This window comes from Ochlerotatus camptorhynchus, unplaced genomic scaffold (genome assembly GCF_037179485.1).
Source record: "Ochlerotatus camptorhynchus isolate MF236.1 unplaced genomic scaffold, CSIRO-AGI_Acam_v1.1 ptg000142l, whole genome shotgun sequence".
Taxonomy (NCBI): domain Eukaryota; kingdom Metazoa; phylum Arthropoda; class Insecta; order Diptera; family Culicidae; genus Ochlerotatus; species Ochlerotatus camptorhynchus.
Window position 1 is genome coordinate 288,132 of NW_027040632.1, and position 24,386 is coordinate 312,517.

General features: G+C 38.7%; 1 protein-coding gene across 4 annotated transcripts in view; it reads left to right on the forward strand.

The window, feature by feature from the left end:
* LOC135700809 (uridine phosphorylase 1) overlaps positions 1–24,386 on the forward strand; it is an 86,877-nt gene that overhangs the window by 50,160 nt on the left and 12,331 nt on the right. For all 4 annotated transcript variants that reach the window (XR_010517603.1, XM_065221465.1, XM_065221464.1 and 1 more), the window contains exon 3: positions 13,982–14,105. Coding sequence is in view for 3 of the 4 variants with exons in the window: in XM_065221465.1 (XP_065077537.1) it covers positions 13,982–14,105 (124 nt within the window). In the remaining variant the exon portion in view is untranslated. The remainder of the gene's footprint in view (positions 1–13,981; positions 14,106–24,386) is intronic.

The following is a 24,386-nucleotide window of genomic DNA, read 5'->3' on the forward strand; positions in this document are numbered from 1 at the left end:
TCCAAATATAACTCAGTTTTCTCAACAATTGTTCGTGCTTCAAAAAATCTAACTAGACGTATGGATTCAGGAAATTCTATTCAACGAAATCCAAGCGTAATATTCAAAGAAAGAAGCCAAAATCCATCTTGACTGAACATAAAAACCAAATTAAAAAAAAACGTAGTTTTATCAATTTAAACCTGGCTTTGGGTGTGCTTAAAAAAATTATCATCACATATGAATTCAGCAAGGTCAATTCTTTAAAATCTAAGCATAACTTTCAAAGAACAGTATCAAAATCCAACTTAGCAGAAAGGGAAAACAAAAAAATAAACCTTTTCGAATTACAAACCCGGTTCAACCTTCACGTATGGATTCAGCAAGGTCCATTCTAAAAAATACAAGCCTATTTTTAAAAGATATGAGCCAAAATGCAATTTGGCAGAACCGAAAAACCAAATTTCTTTGAAAATACGGATGGATTCAGCAATTCGGTAAAATCCATTCCTATTTTTCAAAGGAAGGAGCCGAAATTCAACTTGGCTGAACAAGAAACCCAAATTTCTATAAAAATACGTACTTTTGAGAATTCAAACCCAGTTTTCTAAAAAATTGTGCATTCTTCAAAAAATTTACCATCACGTATTGATTCAGCAAAGTTCATTCTATAAAACACACGAATTTTCAAAGGATGTGAATCTGACAAAAACGAGGAAGGGATCTAAGGGAGCGGAATCTACGTTAAAAGTTAGTTGAAAAAGCTCAGACTAACATTCAATATAATTCAATCACTCAACAGAAAATTTTGGCCTCCCTAGGTTAGGAATTTCCTGAATCGTTTCTGATTTGGTCTCACTTCTAAAAATGTTAAACCAATTTTGAAAAGATTGGATTTAGCTCGGAAATTGTTGAATCACTCTAGAAAATAAGTGAATCATTAAGTATCATTGCAGAAGGTTTGTAAGTTAAGAAATGTTGATCGAATGCAAAAATCTGGCGACTACGGTGGGCTGGACACATCGTAATAATGTCGGATAACGAACCACTGAAAATTGTTCTTTGTAGTGATCCAACTGGGACAAGACGAAGATGTGCGCAACGAACAAGAGGGATCGATCAGATTGAAGGTGGCTTACCTAGTGAGTTGCCAAACAAGATTAGGAATGATGTTCGATAAAATCCGTTTTCAACAACTGAAACCGGCTGACAAAAGAAAAACTTGATATTTGTACCGGCCAAAAATCAAGGGGCAAGACAGCTGTACTCAGAGTAAAAATATTTGCTGCGAGTAAATTTGAGTTGCTCATATTTACTCAAAAATGAACAAAGTAGTCTCGTCTGACTCGTCTCGTCTGACAGAATGTTTTGTTTAAATAGTTTCAATTAAGATTGAAATTTATTTTGCTTTCTAGGGATTGATGATCTTCGAAGTTTTTCGAGATGTGGTGGTGTGATTTCAAGACCAAATAAGTTGGAATTTGACCTAATATTATGGGAAGATTATTTTAGCTCATGAAAATCAATACTCAACCTCTCAAAATCGATATAAGAGGCTTCTGTGAAATTAGCTTCTGGTATGAAGCAACTCAACATTACTAATTATTTATAACTAGCTGAGTGTGCCCGGTCTTGCTCGGGATTCAATATTAGCTTGAGTTTATGCGCCGATTTAAAAAAAAAAGCATGCTATATTGTACGTAGCCCCCCCCTATTATCTAAGGGGCTACCCCCTATGATTATCTCCTTATACCCCCACACTCGCCCCCACATGCCTAATTTGGTTCCATTTGCTTGATTATTTCTCGAGTTATGCAGAAATTTCTGTTTCATTTGTATGGGAGCCCTCCCTTTACAGAAGGGGGAGGGGTCTCGAACCATCATAAGAACCTTCCACGGCCCCAAAAACCCCTGTATACAAATTTTCACGCCAATCGGTTCAGTAGTTTCCGAGTCTATGGTCAGACAGACAGACAGACAGACATAAATTCATTTTTATATATATAGATTGGGGTGTAGTGACCAGCAAATTAAATTTACAAGCTTCCATAATAAAAGATCGATATAAATCTTCGAGAATATTTTGCTAGAAAAAGTCAGAGCAATGGTCAACTGTCACTAGAAACTTCCTGTATTTCCCCAGCGAATCCAAACACATAAAGCAACCAACGATACTGACAAAACGCTTGCTACGACTACCACGACAAACTCTCACTGCAACACAGCTCGATCGGAGCAGCGTTGCCAGGTATACCGATTTCCGAACTATATACTGATAAACAGATAAGGTTTCTCAGAATACCGATTTTTTAAGATTTGATACCGATTTTTTTAAATAATCAAAATTATTATTGCCTGCCACCGCTCGAATTTCGGAGAAAATTTTTGTGAGAGACTTGTATCTTTTTGAATACCTCATATTTTTTGAGCCTTCATCTAAAGATGCCTTATGCTTGATAATCTTTCCGGTAATTCCTAGGGAATCGAAAAATATTTTTAGTTTCATCCAACTTTCCCTGAAATTTTCTTCCACCTTACCTTGGAAGCTTCTTCAGCCTTCGCTCGAATAATTATTTCATCTTCTCCCGCCAGTTTTTTCAACTTTTCCGGAACTTCAAGGATGCTATCAGATTTTCGTTGCGAATTCACACTAGCAGCAGGAACATTTAAGAAGTTCTAAAACTTCAGAAAAGTTCAGACTTTTGTGTTAGTTTCGATAAATTAAAGACAGTTTCAAAAACTTCTGTTACAATTCGAAACCCCGGAAATTTCAGAAAAGTCCAGCGAACTCCAGTGAACTTAAGGAAACATCATAAATATTTTGGAATCTTCACAAGTCCAAAGAACTTCAGGGGAAATAAATGGTTTTCAGGAACTTCAGTGAAGCTCAGAGAACATCAGGACAGATCAATTAATTTCAATGAAATTGCTGAAATTATAAAGGAGTTCCGAGAAACTCAGACAATTTCCGAAAACTTCAGCAATGTCCTGAGGGGCTCATGCAAATTTAGGAAACGGAAGGGAAGTTACATGAACAGTATAACATTGCGAGAACATTTTATGGGAAGTTTTATGCTTTTTTAATGGCAGAGTCGATAACTTTTAAAAATTAAAAAAAGTTGCAAGAGTTGTATACTACGACCGCAGGGTTCGCGTTGGATAACGTCTGTTATGTGTTGTACTTAATTGTGTATATTATATTTTAGGAATATTCCTTAATAACTCTTTTGCGAAAGTTTGGTGGCCCTGAAAAGGGCCGTTTTGTTGGGCTGATGTTGTTGGGTTTGCTCTACTCTCTCGCCCTGGAGGAGCTTTGGAATGATGTTGGTAGTTCGAAGTCAGACAGCATCACCCCTTCCAGCGTTCCTACACCCCAGTATAGTCCCCAAATTTAAGTGTAACTGTGATATTCTGGAAAGAAATTGTCTTCAAAACTAACTCTTTGTCGAATTATTGGTGGCCCTGAAAAGGGCCGTTTTGGTTGTGGTTTTGGAATGATGGTTATGTCGAGCATGGGTACCGGATGGCGATAGCGATTTTGATGAGCGGTGAGCGGCATGCCGGGCGCTTTGCTTCAACCACGAGTGCGGTGAACTCCGGGTAAATATTATTACCAATCAGTAGAACAGCGCTAGGTGGTATGATGAACCGGGAAATCCACTCGAGATGTCGAGAGGGTAGATGGTTGTTTTGGAGGTTGTGATGAGGACGATATTGGAACGGAACGGGTTGTGCTCGATGATGCATCGTTCTTCTTCACACAGTCTGTGAAGACGAGTTCGATTCTGAAATAAGTTTTGTAGAAATGCAATAAAAATGGAGTCTATGGCTCTGCGAAGATTCAACTTTCGATATTCAAGTGTCGGAAAGGCATTAGAAAATTAATCGTTAAACTCTTTCTTGATAATGTTGTGGCCCTGAAAAGGGCCATTTTTCCAACGCGCTCGGCGTAGTTGCCCATTGCGGAGCAGACAGTGAATAAGACCGACTGAGAACTGCAGCAGCTGGGCATTCCATGGCCGCGGCCCAGTATACCGGAGCACTGGCACCAACGCACTCGGCGTAGTTGCCCTTTCGCCCCCAGGCTCTGCTGCCGCTGCTCTGCTTCCGCTGCTCTGGTACTGCTGCTCTGCTGCTGAGTCGACGATCGGATAGACAATGATGGAACGGGCGACCTTGTTGGACGCTTATACAGTAAAACAGAAAATATCAGAGGTGTCAGATACTCGCATATGATGTCTCAGGTTGGAGAAAGTATAAGAATATAAAAAAAATCAATCGATTTTCACCATCTTTAGACAATGGTTTACTTTTAACCATTTTCCAATAGTTTACAGAATGAAATCAATTTGAAACATTCAACAAATTGCTAGAAATATTTCCAATCGATTGATGCCATTATCTCGTAAATCTATCGAGAGACGGTTGAGTTATTATCGTTCAAAATCTTTTAATTTTTCGTAACGCATCCAAAATGACTGTTTTCAATTTTGTACCCCCGTATGTTGCCGAAAGACGTTATCCAACGTCAAAAACATCGGGAAGATCAGAGAGCTTCAATGCTGATGTTACAATAAATTCGAGAAATTTGTGAGTGCACTTAAGAGCTTTCGTAATCTTCATAAAAATCCAGAGACTTTCAAAGATGATTAGAGATATTCCGGTAGTCACAGTCCCTAATTTCAGGAAAATTACAAGAACTTTTAAGAAATTTTGGAGGATTTTTAAGTGCATTTCAGGAATGTTCCGAAAACTTGAGGGAAATTGCGGAGTATTCAGGGATGTTTTATGAATTATATATTTGTTTCTTTCGACTGTTCCGTAAGCCTTCTGGCTTCTGACTTTCTTCAGATGTTTCTTCCAATCTAACTTAGGAAGTTTCTGTCAGCGTCTCTAGGAAGTTTCTTTCGTCTTCTTCTGGAAGTTTCGCCATAATCCAAAGGTTTTTTCGTTTGATTTCTATTTGAAGGTTTTTCCGAGCTTCTTCTAGCTTTTCCTGTAAATGGCTACGTTTGAAAATTTACTTCCGATTTCCGAAACTTTTCTGGTTTCCTTAGAATGTGACATCCGATTTTTTTCCGATAGATAGTTTAAATTTTCGCCGCAAGTTTCTCAATTCGTGTCTTGGAAGTTTCCCGGACGTTTTTCTAACTTTTCTTAGAGCTTTACCCGAACTTCATCCAAGAGAGCTTCTTTCGTCTTTCTCTGGATGTTTTGTCAGCATCGTTCAGAGGCTAGTTCAAACATTCCCCGGAGTTTTCTTCCGGAATTTTTCGACCACAGTTCAAAAGCAAAAAATTGCTTTGATTAACGGCTTTCTCAGTCTTAAAACACTGTAACGACTACGATGTTATCTGCTCGACATTTCGGCAATGGGTTGTGAGCTTTTTCAAGAGAAAATGTTGTTTGTCGTTATTGTCAATCGTTTAGTCGTTGTTGTGGCTGGTTATTTGAATATATATTTTGGTTTCATTTAATGAAATTGAAAAAAAACTACTTGGTCACAATTTCGATCACCATTTGAGGACAGTTATAATTTTAAAAATTATATCGAAAAATTAAAGAGTGTTTTAAGACTGAGAAAGCCGTTAAACAAAGCTATTCCCTTCAAATTCCAATCGTCACCATTGTTAAAAAATTTGCTTTCAAAAACGGCAAAATTAATTTTATATTTTTTATTTATATTAAATAGCAAATACCGAAAAATACCGATTTTTTAATACCTTCGATACCGATAAGCTTTAAAACAATCTGGCAACGCTGGATGCAATATACACGGTTAAGGACATAGCTTGATCTGAATCGAGATGAAAAAGATTTAACAAAAAAATCCCATTAACACACGTGTATCATCTTCGGCTTTGCTTCGTGAAGCAGCTTGCCAACAGTTTGCTCGTTCCCTTCACCGCCCTGAGTGATCTGTGTCGCACGGGCTGCTTGTCATGAAAAATAATGAAGAAGATTATATCATTTTGCTTTCCACTTCTGACATAGCGATATCATTCGGTTCGTTGATCGCTGGTCATTTTGTCATTTGGAGATATTTTTGATTCCTTGGTTTCCCCTGATACTCTTAGAAAAAGACAGTTGAAAATTGTAATCAGAAACTGGTTAAATTTTCATCGCCTGGTGTTGTTGTGATGATCCACATTTAGCACAAATGGAACATTGACGAATGCGGTCTTTTATGTAGCTGTTCATCCCAGGTCACAATAGATTAGTTTTGGCCAACTTCATGGTTGATTCTATTTCGACACTTACATGAGCGATCGTCGAAGGGATGCAGGAATCCCTCCATCTCTTTTTTGTCATGCTACTTAGAATTGTTCAAAAACCTCCATTTGGGATGACTGTAGTCCTTCCTGAGATGGTCTGGAATCTCTCTGGAATTGTACGGAATACTTTCTGCGATTGTTTGGGATCCTCTCTGGGGTGTCATGAATGCCCTTCAATTTTTACTTAAATCGTCCTTGTGACTGTCCAGAATCCCTGCTGGGTTTGCCCGAAGTCCCCCCTGTCCGGAACCCGTACTGAGAGTGTATGAAATCTTTTCTGATAATTAGGGTTACGGTATGAAATGTGGGTCTAGTCCTTTCATTCGGCCTATCACGCAAATAAATAATTAATTAAGGAATATTACACAAAAAATAAGGAAAATATTGATCACTGATGGTTGATAAATGTGTACCACACACAAATCAATTTATATCACAACATTTCAATACATTTTCAGCTCTCGTAAGTAATAAAACTGGTTGAGAATATCACAATGTTCGGAGTTTTTAGCCGCCATGACTTATAAGGTTAAGATGGGAAGGTTGACTGACGATCATCAAATGGCCTGATTATGGCATTTATTGATTGGAATTACCTGATAATACACACTAGACGTAAAACTTACAGTTGCTGTTTGAATATTTTATGTTTATTTTAATTGTTTAACAACGTTTTCACAAGTAAAACATGGACCCAACTTTAGGGACACATTTCTTTTCTATGTTCCTAACTATGGCCCATGAAATTCATTTGACAGCATATAGCAATAAGAGTAACGTCAACAATGTTGTTTTGCATTTGGATGATAAGGAACGAACAGGAAGGGAGATTTTTTCTGCCAAACCTGTATAATGAACATCACAATGTTCTGATTTAGATATTCTGCGGTCAAAAGACGATAAGCGAAATTTTTAATTTTTAATTTTTAAATTGAGTGATTTAATGTAGTTTTCGTAAAATTTTCTCTAAGAAATGTTTTGAGGAATGAAGAGCATTAAGTTAACAGTGATAGTGATAAAAAAAAATACATCAGAAAACGTTACCAAGAGCGTTTTTTTGAGGATCAAACAAGATAGGACGAAGTTGCATCCATAAATAGACCCAATTTGGGGACAATAGACCCATATTACATACATTTCCCTCGTGAGTTATTGTCTTAAAAAAAGTAAGTTTTTCAACTTTTCGTGGTTTCTGATAGCAAACGACATGATAAGCATATCTAAGCATACCATTTAGCAGTAGAATATCGTTTGCAGGTAAATTCATTGATGAGTTATGATTAAAAACGTAATCGATGGCTGCATATTAGACCGAGGTTAGGGACGTATACCCTATCTGGAATCACCCCTAGGTTAGTTCGGAAGGGAGATTATCATAAATCCCCTTTTCGATTGACTGGAATCCTTCCAGAGATTGTCCGAAGTGTTCTAGGGATTGTCCAGAATCCCTCTGGGACTTTCCTGAATCCTTCTTGTGATTGACCATCAGTATCCATATTAGGGGTGATGCACATATTATGTCACGCTCTAGGGGGGTGGTGTTCTGATTTTATTACAAACAATGCATTAGGTATAGAAAAAACGTCACGAAAGGGGGAGGGGGTGTAATTTTTCCTCAATTTAGCGTGACATAATAAATCGATCGCCCCTTATGTGGTTGCTAGTTTGAAAGGGCACCGCTTAACATGTTGAATTATGTATTACAAATTTACATATGCAATTACGCCCCTTTGAAAGCTGTCTTGCCCCAAGGTAAAAATTCAAATGTATAGCCTGGGTTCAATCCCAGTCGGCGCCGTCGGTATTTTCTGAGGCATAAAATCTCTGAAGTAAAGCCGTTGGTCCCCGGTCCATGAGTTGATGGGTCGATAGGTAAGGTCCATGTGTGGGAGCTGCCTCCCTGGCGTCGGTAGCATTGGTACTCAGCACGGAAAGTTTAGTAATTTCCATTTAATTCCACTACCTTAATTGCTTTTCAGTGTCGACTATTAGTACAAGACATTGCAAGGAGTTGCATTCTAATTTTTTTAGCACTTAAACGCTCCACTCATCCATATCAAGATCACAGGTATAAAAATGAAACGTGTTGAATCGGAACCTACCTAACGAATAACCCAAGAGTTAAGTGCACTTCCTTCTCCGTTTAGCGGGAGATGTCGATTTGGGGTTGGGATCCTACTTAGAAATTTCGTCGGGTGAAACAAATTTGGGCTTCCTTCCGCGTTGGGTTTCGCCTTCGGATCTCGTTGAGGAACGTCATCGGGTGAAACACTTATGCCTGGTGAAACTTTCAATTTTTACTTTCGCTGGGACCCAGATCGATAGCCAATGACGTCGTTTCAATGCTCCTTTAGGAATTCCTTGAACGATTATCCGACCAAAATCCGACGGATTTTTACTTCCACAGTGGGCAACTGGCTAATGAGTTCATGGAGACTTCATGGTACGATTCCATACTTCCAGAAACCCGACGTACGGCTCGGTGATAAGTCTTCAGAGTCTGCTTTTTGGAATTGTTGTATCCTAGAGTCGGTGTATAATGAGTCACGCCAAGAGTGATGCCAAGTCTACCTATTGAACTGTCAAACCGGCTACCTATCGTGCAAAGTAAACAAACATTACGATGCTATGAGAGGTCAACGAAAGGTATTGCAATAAAATATAAAATATATTTAATCGAGAAATGATCATAATCACGCAGTGAGCAATAAATTGTCATGGGATACGTTTGGTAATGATCAGTAATGAGAATTTCTCTAGGAATTTCTACTATTTTTTGATAAGATAATTTGACAAAATCACTGATATAATGATTTACTACAGCCGCTATTTTTTTTCTCGCTAGAAGTCATTTGAAGTTGATGTAGAAGTCCTCTGTTGCCAAGTGAAAAGAAAGGGAATCTTTCGAAAACCGTGATGCGAGTTCAACTGTTTTTCTCTTGGCGTGACTCATTATACAGCGACTCTATTGTATCCTTAGAACCCTCACGAGAAGCTAAAATCTTTCGTCATTCTCGCTTCATAGGCATGGAAGGCAGAGGAGTATTATGCCTTTTTGGTGGCAAATCCGACTAGCACACTTCGAAAAAATATAACGATTTTTATACATAATCTGATAGAGCTTCGTTTTCTGAGCACAACGATATTCTTATCGATCCCATAGACATTCATCCCGATTTTAAAATCAAGATTTAAAGTTTTGATCGTTGACACTAAATGTATTCGTTGACAGCTCGCTGCCATACAAAGTCCCACCAAGGGGCGCTAAGATGGTGATTTTTGCTAATGTAATCGTACTTATTTAAAATAGTTCCAGTTGATGAAATTATGGATGTCGGTTCCATTTTTAATGCAGATAACGAATATGTATGTATGCCACGCTTGTTAGCCGGATCATCCGACAGATTTGTCTCATCGTAATTGAAGATGTTGGAAGTATCCCTGTTATCCCTGCTTGGCTTAATTTTTTGTTTTGGACACAACGTTTACTCAGTACCTGGTGATCACGAAAGGAAGCGTGCCATCCAGTCCCGCCAAGGTTTGTTGTTTACGAACGCTGGAGCATTTCGATTCTGCTTCGTCAAATAGATACGCACAACCTCCCGAGAATCGTCGGTTCCTACGGGAAAGCCCCACTTGTACAAAGTACACAAATGGTTCGAAAATGATGCTTCTTCCGCTTCTGTAAATATCTTTCGATGGCCGGGAAGCTTTTGGTGCGATCCCCTCAGCTTGTTGTAAATAGATTGCCGGCTATAATTGAGTTTTATCGCAGCTTCTGTGTGGAACATTTTTTCAGTTCTGACTTTTTGTAGGCATTTCTGTAAATCTGCTCCGGTAGTACCGTACCATTTTTGAACCTAGAAAAAAGTAAACCAATATAACCTTGCCAAAAATTGACCGCCGCTTACTTTTAGAGATAAAGGGTTTCCTTCATCAAATTGCATCACTGAACAAAAGCTGTAGAAAATTACCCATTGGGTATTTCCTCTTGAAAATTTGGGTAGAAGTAGTTTAGAGTGCATTGTTTACATTGTATTTTTATCGCTGTCAGTTTTTCGAGAGTTGGAAAAAGTTGCGCAAGCACCTGGAAAATCCTCAACTCTCTCATCGGGACATCGTAAAACAACTCGGAATCGTGCAGTCAACGGTGAGTCGTGTGATAAAACGTTACTACGAAACCCTGAGCATCGAACGAAAGGAGAAATGCGGTCCGAATGGATGTTCTATTAGTGCTCAGGATCACATGCGTGTCGTGAAAGCGTTTAAGCGGAATCCCAATGCTTCGGTCAGGGATGTGGCCAAAAAGTTGAATATGTCCAAGTCTTTTGTTCAGAGAGCCAAGTACCGGTAGGGACTGCATGCGTACAAAGTGCAGAAGGCTTCAAATCATGACGAACGGCAAAATACGGTGGGAAAGTCACGGGCCCGGATACTGTACACCCAGATGCTGACGAAGCCTCATTGTCTCATCATGGATGATGAGACTTACGTCAAGGCGGACTTCCGGCAGCTTCCGGGACTACTGTTCTTCACCGCCCAGCAAAAGTTTGATGTTCCGGAGGAAGTAAGGTGGCAGAAACTTTCAAAGTTTGCCAAGATATACATGATTTGACAAGCGATCTGATCATGTGGCAAACGGAGTGCACCGTTTGTGACTACCGGGACTGTAAACGAGGAGATCTACCTCAAGGAGTGTCTACAGAAGCGCCTGCTTCCTCTGTTGAAGCAATACGGGGCCCTACGATCTTCTGGCCGGATCTAGCTTCGTGCCACTATTCAAATGTTGTCCTTTAGTGGTACGAAGCCATGGGGGTCGCTTTCGTACCCAATGAAATGGCTGAATTTTTGCAATTTGATTATCAACACACAATTATGCAAATCCGGGAAGGCCGAGGTCGAGTCAATTTGGTTTACTGATGTTCGGTTTAGTGACAACGGCTTTGTTTCTCAGTAAATTTTAGGGCCTTGAAAACATGAGGTCTGGAGTATACAGAAGTGATTATTCAAAGAATCTCGAAAGTAATATTGGCTTTTTGTATCTTTTATATAATATCTTCTTAGCTATGGACCGTTTTCAGTTGACTAAGACACTGGGCTGACTGAATCATAATTTATTATTTGCCGACCCTTAATTTTGGGATGACTGTACAACGTTCATGCAAACATTATCGTTAAGACAAATGGTTTATTTTGGAATATATCAAGTGGCCCATTTGGTTGGATATACCTTCAACGGTAAAAAATTGCTTGCTCTAGTTTTGCTACTGAATGTTTACCCACAAATAACTTCAAAAATTTGATTTCTTGTAGATTTGTACCGGGAAAACCATGACAAAAACCTGGAATTTTACAATGAAAATTCACTGGCCAATAAGTTATTGCTATCGATAATATCAAGAAGAGATTTGTAAGATGTGTCTTCGATGCACGTCGAACAGTACATAAAACTTTCCAAGGAATCACGAGCTAAACAAGTCAACAGATCAATTTCAAAGTACCTAACACGCAAAAGAAAAAATAAGTATACTCATCCAAACTTTTAATGAAAACATTTTGTCATGGGTCGGTGTACTACGCATCTACTTTGTGTCTCGCCGTCGACGGTAACGACGAAGTTTAGTGACGGAGAATGAGTACCGATCTAACCTAGTATCGAAGACAACATATCAAGAAGACCGACAACACTTCTGTTTTCTCATACGTCCGCTGTTAGACAAGGCTCAAAGGTAAATGCTCCGAACGAATTTTATAGCAATGATTCCAACCCCAGAAGAGAGGTGTGTGTATTTGCTTATCTGTCTATACGTTGAATTCAATTCCTTTCAAAAATTTCTCAACATTTGAATCAAAACTCGCCGTAGGAATCCTCTTGAGTCTAACCCTTTTGAAATTATCCTCAGAACACGTTTCAAAATACGGTTTATTTATTTTTTTATTCTAGTCAAAAAAAAAATGTTTTAAATATCCTTAATGTTCACTTGCTATTCTTCTCTTTTTTCTTTTTTTATAAGGCCTTCAGCCATCGGTTGGTTCGCCCTATTCCTCTCATGATCCCCATACAATTTTACTCAGAATCACCTAGAGGTTCTCCTTGAAGTACTTTTCAAAAACCATGGAATTATTCTAAGAATTATCTTGGAATTCAATTTAGAGTTTCCTTTCTTCTGTCCAGAAATTTCTATGAATTTATCTTACAACTCCTTAGGACATTTTTGCAGAATTATTGTGGAATCCTGGTCAGAACTCCTTTAGGACGTTTACCTGGATTTTGTAGTAATTCTCCTCGCCTTTTCACTTCCCTGCCCTTTGGTTTAGGGCGCGTTCTGCCAGGTCGGTCGACGCAGATTCCATGTGTGCGTCCACCTTCGCTCAAGATTCTGGTTAAGTTGCCAAACTTCTTAATATGTTGTCTTCGCTAGTATCCCTAATTGTCCGCGCCGTTTCCATCAGGGAGTGGCCACCTAGACTAAATGCATTCATGCGTATCAATTTCATCTTCTTTTTTTGCGCTGTCCAACTGGCGCCGCTCCATGTTCACGAGGATTTCATCCCGCACTTACTGCTGGCACTGACTGGGCACTAGATTAGAAGCGAATAGGAACAGTAGCATGGCCAACGAATCAACGTAATTGTGTCACCCCTTGGGAGTGTTAATTGATATTTGGCATAGCTGGATCAATGGTTTAGAAAATTTGATCAGCGATTGACGGTCGCCAGGGGGTGATTGCTTTCGCGGTAAAATTGAATCAGGCTCATTATAAGCAAACGAATCGATATGAAGTGCATTCAGTCAGTGTCCCTCTCTAAATTCCTGTACAGAGCTCGTGTCGCTGTATCATGTAAATTTATGCGATTTAGTAAAATATACTAATCATGCAGTAATCAGACTTCTTACAATGGACTTCTCTGTCTGTATAAGCTTCTGTTTGCCTGTCTGTCGGTGCCGATGCCTTTACCAAACTTGATTGTATTGTGAAGCTCCCTGTTGGAGAGATAGATTAATTGAATTCAGCTCATAATGCGGGATCCGGAACCCAAAGTGATAAAAATAGGCGGGATACATTTCCTCCTCTCCATCCCAGTCAGTGGGTGGTCCGTAAATAGCCATGAGGAGTCACGAACGGACCGGATGAATGATGAAGTGGGTTTTATATCATCAATATTTAAATTGATTGTAGTAGCACATCCTGTGAAAGTGAAACTGCGTGTGTTCCGACGGGTAGGTCAGTGGCCTGTGGCCTACTGAGTATGTATCATCCCTTTGCGCTCCGTTCAAATGCGTACGGAGGCCTACTGTACTTATTTCAGAGTTCAGCTGATTCAAATTTCGTTCGAATGTTAACAATCAGAGCCTACTGTGATGAATGCAAAACATTTTGCAATCGATAGAGTTCAACAGAGGACAAACTTTTCCGCAGCAAGAATTTATGGTCAGAAAAGGGATACGGGAAAGAAGAATCGGAAAACCGAGAAAAGTAAACATAAATCCCGGCATTTGGTTTCAAGCTGTGAACCTTTCTGTCGACTTTCTGGGAACAAGCAGCATGAAATAACCAATTTAATGCTGGGAAACTTGGACGGGAACCCTCCGGCGAAACGACCTTTATTCTTTGCCACCACCCACCACCATGATGTGTCGAAAAATGTCAACCCTTCCAATGCCTATATAATGGGATTCTGCGGATTATAATTAAATGTTTACGCTATTTTCCTCACACTTTCAGATACAACGACAGCTCAGTCAGGCTGCGGAATCCCAACATCGAACTCATGGACCAGGATATTCTGTACCACTTGGCGCTAGGCAGCGGCAGCCATGATTTGCACGAAATGTTTGGCGATGTTAAGGTTAGTTTTTTTAGACGGTCCAATTGTGTCCTTATTTTAAAATGTTATATGAGCAATCAACCATAACTCAATTATGGAACCTTTATTTCACATTTTCGCATTGCAATCGTGTTCGCTAACTGCACCGAATAAGTTACGTCACAGCAATGCAATTAGCAAACGGGCAAAAAACAAAAACTGCTATACGTAACCTTCATCCAAGCAGGCAGTGTAGTTGGATTTTTCAGTTCGGTGACACGATAATTAACTTTCAGTCAACACCACACAATTTTAAAGCCTAAAATTCAACGATAGATCCAAAAATAATAGCATTACCGTGCAAGCACCCTAAGCCGCAAAGTAGACTGACGCAAAATTTAAAATTTTCGCTGCAAAGTGCTCAAACGGTTTTAAATCGGCCTCTCAAAAAATGGACTCATTTGGTAAGCAACTGACTTGGCACCAACCATTTGAAGATTGTATGGAAGTGACTATGGGAAATCCAAACTTTTTGTTCATTGCCATTTAGTCTTATTTTTATTTGCACTGTTAAAAATTTCTCCGCCTTGAACTACATTCAATCAAAGTGTTTCCACAGCCGCAGACAGTATATGAGCAAGTCAAACACGAACTCTTTTGCCTGTGGATTTGAAGACGTACGTCGATTCCCCTCAACCATCAAAGTATGAGTTAGGTGAAGGAGTGCTCATTTGGTTGGTATTGTCGCATTAATGGCCGTGTTAAGAGATGAACTAGCCTATGGCTAAAAATCTCTATAATAAAGGAAAAAAAAAAAAAACATTAATGGCCGTTCGCTCAATTTCAACTTCTGTTCAATTTTCAAACTTCCGTTCTCTAGTGGAACTATCAACCTACCCTCTTCAGAACTATCTCTAGCTCAGTGGCGTCGCGTAACCTCACTTTTTACCTGTTCAACAACTTTGAAAACGTTATTTAGGGTCATGTTTACATTCAAAACAGTTTCAAAAGGCATAGGATCTTCTAGTTTCACTGATTTGTATCTATTGAAACCAATATTGTTTTGTTTGTTTACGTTTTGAGAGTTGTTGAACAGGTAGATTGAGGTTAGGGCGACGCCACTGCTCTAGCTAATCAATTATTGCACTAAAAAATCAGTATAGCATTTCCTCCCAACTCCAAAGATCGTAAACTTCACGTATGAAGTAACAAAAAACTTTGATTGCATGTAAACTTTAGTACTTTGTTATTGATTTGAAACCGTAATTGCTTAATTTGCTATTGGAACGATATTGCAGAAACAAATTTCAGATATTATTTCTTGATATTTTACCACTTATGTCGTGCTAATGCCTATCATTTTTGGATATCAAGATCATATTTTTGTATGATTGAGATATTTTCAACTACTAGTCGAGAGTAGGATCTATTCCACAGGTACACACGTAGAGGCGACGAAAAGGTACGAATTCGATTTTAAAATCTGTGTTAGGGAAAGTGCTTTTTGCAGGAAATCGGTGATAATTTTGATCACCATTGCAACAGTTGGACATTTGTGTTATTTTCAATAGTTACCTATTGAAAATCGATAAAGTGTTCATTTTAGCAGATTTGTAGAAAGTATTCTAATCGATTGACTTGTTTAGAATTAAAATCCATCCGCTATTGACAGAGTTACAAGGTGCCAAAACCTGACCATTTTTCGTATCGCGGTCGATTTTGGTTTATTGAAATTGCACCCCCAATATGATGCCGAAAGACGTAATCCTACGTCAAAAAATAGAACTGAGATTCGCCAAGTGTTATAAGCGGTTTTAGTTATATTAAAACAATGTTTCGTAACTGTTCTTGTACCACAAAAGCTGCTTATCACACATTGCAACTCTATAGTCTGAAAATGGCACTAGACAAACAGGAATCAAGCTCGACGCTTCGTAATCAAACACACTTGACTTTGCTTAAATCGCACTATGAAAATGGTGCCACTTGAATGTCATGGCTGTGCGCTACCATTGCATTCAGAGTTCTCGGAATCGAAGATTATCAGCCACAAACTATGTTTATTTACGTATTTCAAGTAGGAACTAATAACTAGGCTGTAGTGAAAATTGCATAATAAATCAAATGTCCAACCAATGACAGGTTGTGCCAATTAGATGGTGAACGTGACACACTTGGATCAACCGAGCGGGAAGATTGGAATGCATTTTGAATTGAAAATGTGCATGTTAATCAACTGATTGCAATGACCCCTCCCCTTGGCTAGTTTTTGCACCTTGCTGTTGATGGGCGGGCTTGATTTCATGCTTTATAGTGGAGTGTTGGAGACGGTAGGTTTATGGCCGGCATAGCTGGCTCATGCCGCGATAGAATGGCGCCATGGGCAGTAGACTGATGCAAATTTTGACATTTTCGCTCCACAGTGCTCATACGGTTCAAAATCGGGTTCTGACTAGCCTCCCAAAATTTGAACTCATTCGATAAGAAACTGACTTGGCACAAACCATTTAAAGTTTATATGGAAATTACTATGGGAAACCCAAATGTTTTGTTCGTATCCATCTAACAATTTACCATATCGCTCTGCTTTAAAAAATGATAACTGAGCTCGCAGCAAATTTTCTCAGCTACAACTTTGTCCAAGACCACTTTTCAATATAATGTTAGCATCAAAAGTTCAATATAATTCAAGCCACTAATGTCTTATGATTATGCTCAATCAACTGTTAAGCAGGCAACATTGGTGTTTCTGGCGCTTAGAATACAGTACAAAAATCATGGCTACTATGTCACACTGCAAGAAACAGTGTTGCTCACAAAACAGCTGCTTGATCATGCTATAAGATTATCAATCTCTTAAACAATTAATAACAATTTTATTTGACGTTTGGCTCAAAAACTATATTCTGCTAAGTTGTAGCTGAGAAAATTTTCCATAAGTATAGCTTTAAATTTTTGAACAGTGCAATATGGAAAAAGGTAAGAAGACAATCCAAACAAAAAGTTTGGATTTCCCATACTAATTTCCATATAAACTTCAAATGGTTTGTGCCAAGTCAGTTTCTTATCAAAGGAGTTCAAACATTGGGAGACTTATCAGGACCCGATTTGGAACCGTTTGAGCACTGTGGAGCGAAAATGTCAAAATTTGCATCAGTCTAATGGGCAGGCAATGGGGATTACTAAGCTTCCCCTTTCTGATAAACCACTGCATGAGAGAACCAAAGACCTAGTCTAGCAGTGATAGTATCACACTTGTTACTTCTTTGATTGAGAGCCGCGTCGTAGTACGCTTACATATAGGCACTGACGTTGGGTGTGATACTGGCGGGTTTTGCCGTAAATCACTCTTATTTTTTTTTACGCAGATAGATTTATTTTGTTTGCAAGGGAATTATACTATTGAAATATTTCAGAAAGTGCACATTGATGCTCCTTCTATTTGCGTGACAAGCTTTCATTGTTGTTTTCATTGAGGTATTACTCAGGGAACAATATTAAATACCATTTTTGTACATGGTATTGTAATTAATCTTATATGTGCTTCATTTTGATTTGGGATAAATGTTTGAACTATGGCTCGGGATTTCCACTGTGACGTGCTTCTATTGTGATATATCCATACGTAATTTTGTGGGACGACATAGTGGAAACGTGTCAGTGTAGTTGGAGCATATACCCTATATAATTAAAATCAGCTAGGAAACTAACTTCAAAGTGAAGCATTTTAGTCACTTGAAGGTCTTACTTGAGTCGAACTAAGATATAATAAATAGGTATAGGTCAAAATCAAAAGTACTTGAAACACTAGATTACAAGCACAAGTGCAGGTACTTAATAAAACATGGGTTATGATTGATTAGGTGAATTAGAGATTTCAATTATTTATTAAATTAGACTAATTTCGAACTATTTTCAGCTTACACATTCCATATTATTTTGTAGTATCGTGGCCATCTCAATCCAAAAAAACATCCAATCACCCACCTCAATCTAATCATTATCCCTTCCCATGGCGATCATGTAGCCTACATGTGGCGAGTCAGCCATTACCCCTCCTTTAGTATGCGCGAACCTTGCTCTTAACTCCATCCATAAGGTTCTGCACGATCTCAGAATCGACAGTTTTTTGCATATTAATTCATGCTTTCGTCATTTCTCCTACATTCTTCACCACTTTAGGTCGTTTTAGAAGGTGCTCCTTCAGAATGGCCCAGTATTTTTCTATTGATCGCAGCTCAGGAGTGTTTGGGGGGTTCAGATCTTTCGGCACGAATTCGACATCATTCGCCTTATACCACTATAGCACGTCCTTCTTGTAGTGGCATGATGCCAAATCCGGCCAGAAGTTCGTCGGACCGTCGTTAGTCTTCAGGAGAGGGAGAAGCCGCTATTGGAGACACTCCTCCAAATACACCTGTCCATTCATGGTGCTTGCGGTAACGAAAGGTGTACTTCGCTTTCCGCAAGTACAAATCGCTTGCCAAATTGAGAACTTCTTGGTGAACTTCGACATCTTCTGTGTCCGAAGATTCTCGGGAACATCATACTAATCTTTGGCAGTCACATACAGGTTTCCTGTAATCTGGTTGAAGTCCGCCTTCACATTCTGGTCGTACAACTTCCGGGCACGACTTTTTGCAACCCTATTCTGTTTCTCGTCACGGTTTGGGGACTTCTGAACCTTAAACGTACGTAGTTCAGCTCGAGTTTTGGTATTCTGCACGAAAGTCTTGCTCACATGCAACTTTTTAGCCACAACTCGAACTGAGGCGTTCGGTTTCCTTTTAAAGGCCCCAACCACGCGTTTGTGATCATTCTCGTTGACCAGACGGCTTTTTTTCTGGATCTTCGCTTCCGATCAACAGTCTGACGTTTTTCGAACCGTTTTATGATACCAGACACTGTGGAATTCGCGATTCCCAACTTTTTTTTTCCGATGGCACGTGCGACAGATCCTTATTCTCAAAGTACTCGTGCAAAACTTTTTCGTGTACGCACTGTCATCGCCATTTTGAAAACATTCCATGGCTTGAATTCCATGGCTACTGTGATAGCTTTTTTGTATGGGAATGTTATAGTATAACTCGATAATTCTATAACTCGATGGTCGCTTCAATATCGAGTTGTAGATAGTTCACTGTAAATAATTCGGGGCCGTGCATGTTATGGAAAAAGTTGAAGGGTTTGTGACTAGGGGCACGAACGGAAGCTTGACGTAGGCCCGCTAGTAGACGGATGCTTTCAAGAGCTGGCTGTGTTGGTGTTAGATAAGATAAGATAAGATAAAAAAGAATACTGAGTACACTTGGGTACATTTTTAAAATATATCAGGTTCGTCTCTCATTACTGGAATCCGGAGATGAACCAGCGTCTGGCTGAAAATCTCCTTAATAAAGACAACCAACCAATCAACCTCTCATTACTGGAACTTGTTTTTTTAGTCTTTTAAAAAAGTTACAAAACAATCAAAAAAAAATCAAGATTCACACATCAAATTTGAAATCGAGTTCCAGCTAAATGATTTGCTGGTTTGTTTTCAGCAAAAGCAAATTTTACTGTAAATTCAGCAAACATGCTCAATTTTGTTGAAAGCCGGGTGAATTTCATGAACTATCAAACTGTTTATTGACTTTCGTTGCGAACTCCATGTTGTACATTCTGCAATGTGTTTTTCTTGTCAATCCTCTGATAAAATTTAAGAAAATGCAGGTAAATATTTATAAACCATTGAATAAATATAAAAATATTTGTGTTTCAACTCCCTATTCTTTACTGCCTCTCTGATTCAAGATAAACTTGTTCAATAAGCTTAGAGTTATATCCTGTCCACGATCCTGTCTGCCTATCACAAATAACCGGACTTATGATGGATGGTTCATAATCAGTGTTAAAAGGGATATTTAATCAACATAACAGTGTAATAAATTAATGTTATCAAGTGTATGCAATTCAGTAATCTATTTATATGATGCTAATATGAAAATACCATAGGTACATAACTAGCTGAAATTCCAGCAAAAAGGTTGTTACTCAACTTTGCTGTTCATTCAGTAAAGATTGCCGATTTTTCAGTAATGTGTTGTCACTTTGACTTCGATCCAAATTGCAAAAAAAAACATTGCTGGGCACAATTCAGCAAAATGTTGCTGGTTGCCGGCGTTAAAAAATAAGTGTGCAGGATTTCGAGGTCTTTTAAATAGAATAATTTTTTAGAAAGCAAACTTAAGTCATTTTTCAAGATTCTAAACTATGAACAAACTATATCTGAACTTCAAATGAACTCGAAGTATATTTACGACGATCCGCACTAAGATCATACTATAGAATTTATACAGATTTTTGACAGCCAGAAACACATTAAAAAGATTTTTACTGTGAAAATACAGACTGAAAATGAAAATAATATGGCAACACGGTGGTCTTCGTATTGGTGCGATGCTTGTTGTTCCACTTATACGTCGTGTCAGACGCTATCTGTCCGTTGCTCGAAAGCAAATGAGTAAGAAAACGATTTGGCAAGCGTTTTTATTATCGCTGCTTTTCTCCTTCCTTTCATTGGTGAAATGGTGAGCGATCCACCGAGCATTGAGCTTGCTCATGTGAGCATGCGCAATGTGCCATTTGTTCGATTTGCGCTCTATCGTTGCGTCCGTGTTTGAGATTTTTCGTTACATGTCTGAATTTGGATTTTTTTAATGTGACCCCCCCAGTATATAAATTTAAGACGTAGTCCTACGTCAAAATAAAGCAAACAAGTTAAGTGTGACGAGGTACAATGGTATTCAGCTATCATTTAAATAATTTGGTGCAGAAAAAAATCTGAAAATCCGTCACGTACAAAGTAATAAAGAGACAAATTCAGTACAATCAAATCATATATTAAATAATTATAACTTTGTTTGACAGAATCAATTTCTGAATAAGAGTTGTTGAAATGTGGTCGTTAAATCATCTTAAAGCTTATCCACGTCATTTGATTCAATCCATTTTACGTCCTCTGAACATGTGGCTTGGTCATGTAGTGCCTCGGGAATGAGCACAAACTGGATTGATCAATATAAACAGAGAGAGAAGGATTAGCGATTTCCATTTAATTCCACTACCTTATTTGCTTATCCTTGACAGATACGCGTATTTCGTCTACAATGTGCAGACTTCTTCAGTGTCATTGTAGACGAAATACACGTATCTGTAAAGTATAAGCAAATAAGGCAGTGGAATCAAATGGAAATTACTAATCCTTCTCTCTCTCTTTAAGCAGGCCCACATTCATCAGGATGGATTGATCAAATTTTTCGATAGAACTTTTTGGGCTTTAGAATCAATTGATTTGACCCCAGATCTTTGAGAGGACAGTCTTGGATCTACATTCTGAACAAAACTACAAACTTATTCTTATATCTCAACTAAAAGTGTTCCAGATGTACCGGAGGAATCGTTCCTGCACTTTTGCTACATTTACAATAAAAACATACAAATCACAGTAACTACAAACCCTATATGCAAATAATTCCCGGGTACGCATCGAAACAATACTTGCACTTGACACTATCTATGCATAAAGCATGTTTATACTAAGTTTGTATTCTCTCCCTTTATACCGAACTATGGGTCAACCAGCCGAATAGCAATTCAATGAGAATCTTTAACTAGTTAGTTTAGATTTTTTTTCTAAGTAGGCGCATGGTTGTGTAAATTTAACGTCACTATGAAGCTTCGACAATGACGTATCCCATCGATTCCATTTCATTGTTTAGTTCATATGATTGACTCAAACTGGACCGACATCGCATGTTGCTATTAAGCAATATCAAACACTGACTGAGCCGCTTGCTTTGCATTTGTTTATAAGTCCGGTTTAACGTAATGCTAATCAATTGTTGATTAGTGTATTCCGTTACTAATAAATTCCTTGCGCTCGTATATGACGATCATGCTTTTGCTAATTTCCTCTGGGTCAAGATCACGTGTGGTCGGGTCTTTCATATGTAAAGAGTGATTGCTATTCAATTTCTGCAATAGATGAAATATTTCACTGGCCCTGTCTCAACGGGAAAGTTTCCGCGCAGCACAAAACATTACACCTTCCGGCTATCGGAGTCAGTATAATCCCATTTGTTTGTGATCCAACATGCTTCCATACACAAGCCCATAGGCGTAGCCAGATAGGGGCAGGGGGGGGGGGGCGACTGCCCCCCCCCCCCTAAACTCGGCAACACAAAGGCTTTCGAGGAAATGGCGTTCGGTGAAATGGCATTTGGCCAAATTTTCCATGGTAATTTTTTTTTCGCCCCTCCCTAGCTCGAAACCTGGCTACGCCCTTGCACAAGCCCTGCAGCCCTCTGGGGATTCTCTTTTGTTTCCCGTGCTCAACGACGTCAGTAAATCTGGCATCGTTGCTCGTTCTCAGTCCTTGGTTGTAGGCAGGTTGTAGGTATTGCAACATCGGCAATGTAATTTTCTATTCATTGGCGGTTTTGCTCCATCGGCTACATGTTGTAATCCTTGCTATTGAAAATAATATTTATTGTTCCTTCATAATGTGAAGAGTTTGATTGATTTGTTGAGAGGCATTAAGGATGATAACGCCGTTTGGCATATAGTCATTTGACATTAAATACAAACTTAAAATCGAGAAGCAGTCCAGAAATTGAACCGTGCCAGAAAGTGAATAATTTGCAATATTTTGATTAAATTGTCAGTACTATGGAGAAAAGTTATTACGTAGAAGATAATTTTATAAAATATAGCTTATCCAGCTTTCCATCCTCGGTAATGGCGGCTTGATTGGTATGAATAAATGTATCCTTCACTGTGCTATCTGGAGGTTCGGATTTTGACCCCTCCCTTTCCCTCTCACAGGAACAGAAGAAAATGAAACAACATACGCCCTCCAGTTAGTGTCAAAAAGCACAGTGAAGGATACATTTATTGATACAAACAGGCCGCCATTATTACCGAGCATGGAAAGCTGGATAGAGCAAATAGAGTTTAGCTCTTAAAGACTATGAGCCTCTAAATAAATATCATAGAAACAAATTAGCTCTTCTAAATCGTGTTGTGTAAAAATTAAAAAATATTGCGCAGGAAAAAGTTTTATAATTTTTAAATATGTCAAATGTTTGCATTAAACCTGGGGGCAAGACAGCTATCGATCATGAGTAAAACCGAAGATAATTTTGAGTAACTCTGAGTAACTCACGCTGCTCAATGTCTTATATAATCATAGCAACCTGATTGTTGTATTAAAAATTACGTTAAAACCGATACTGTCAAGCAAAGTTAGTTGACGTGCTTTCTTGGAATTTCTGTGTAGGGACTTTTGGGGTGGTTCGATCGGTTCGGATTAGGCTAAATTAATTCAATTCTTAGAGTAATATAGTTTGTGGCACTGCTACCATCTCTCCTGTTAGCGTTGAATTCAATCTTATTTTTTTTTAATTGGACCGTTAAAATGCCTAAAATGGTATTTTTTTAATTAATTAAGTTTCTGATATTTATTCACCATTACCATTCACCATTCACATCCAGTCAAACTTCACAATTGCTTGTTTTAATAAACTTTAATTCATTGCTAGAGGCAATACATCTGGCAACGCTTTTTCAATGATACATTTACGATTGCTGGCAAAGCGCTAAATTTGAAGTGGTTTTCTTCCGCTGGCGAAGCTGGCCAGAGCTGACCTAATCTGGCCTAGAATCAGCAGCTACATAATATACCACAATCAGCAGTCAAAGACCAATTCTATTGACCACGAACGAAGTTTCTAGCTCAGGTTGTACCTCAGGTAACCGAAAAGAAGCATTCCCCTTTTGGAACGGGTCACTCCAGTCACTCCTGTATCGTCCTAGGCCGTGTCAATCCTCACCAACGAGGGAAGGCGCCTGAAAGGCATCCAAGCCCCGTAAAACCATCGTGCAGTCAAACCACCACAGTAGCATTTCGTTTATCCACAATTCGATTTGTTAATCGAGCGATTCGATCTGTCAAATGTGCGAACAGATGTTTCAAACGAAATATGCTGTCAGACGATATTTCTTTGATCAGAAAATCGAGACTCCTTTGTTCATTTTTGAGTAAATATGAGTAACTCAAATTTACTCGCTGCAAATATATTTACTCTGAGTGCAGCTGTCTTGGAGCTGTCAAGGAGGTGTTTTGAACTTTTTTGATTTTTTTTCAAAGTTATACAATAAATTTTATCGTGCATATTTTTCCTAGTAAGTAAGACTTTATGTTCATTTATAATTTTGTCTCAGACGTCATGCCGTGACGCTTTCATACAACGATTTATAAAAAAAGAGTCGTTATTTAGATAA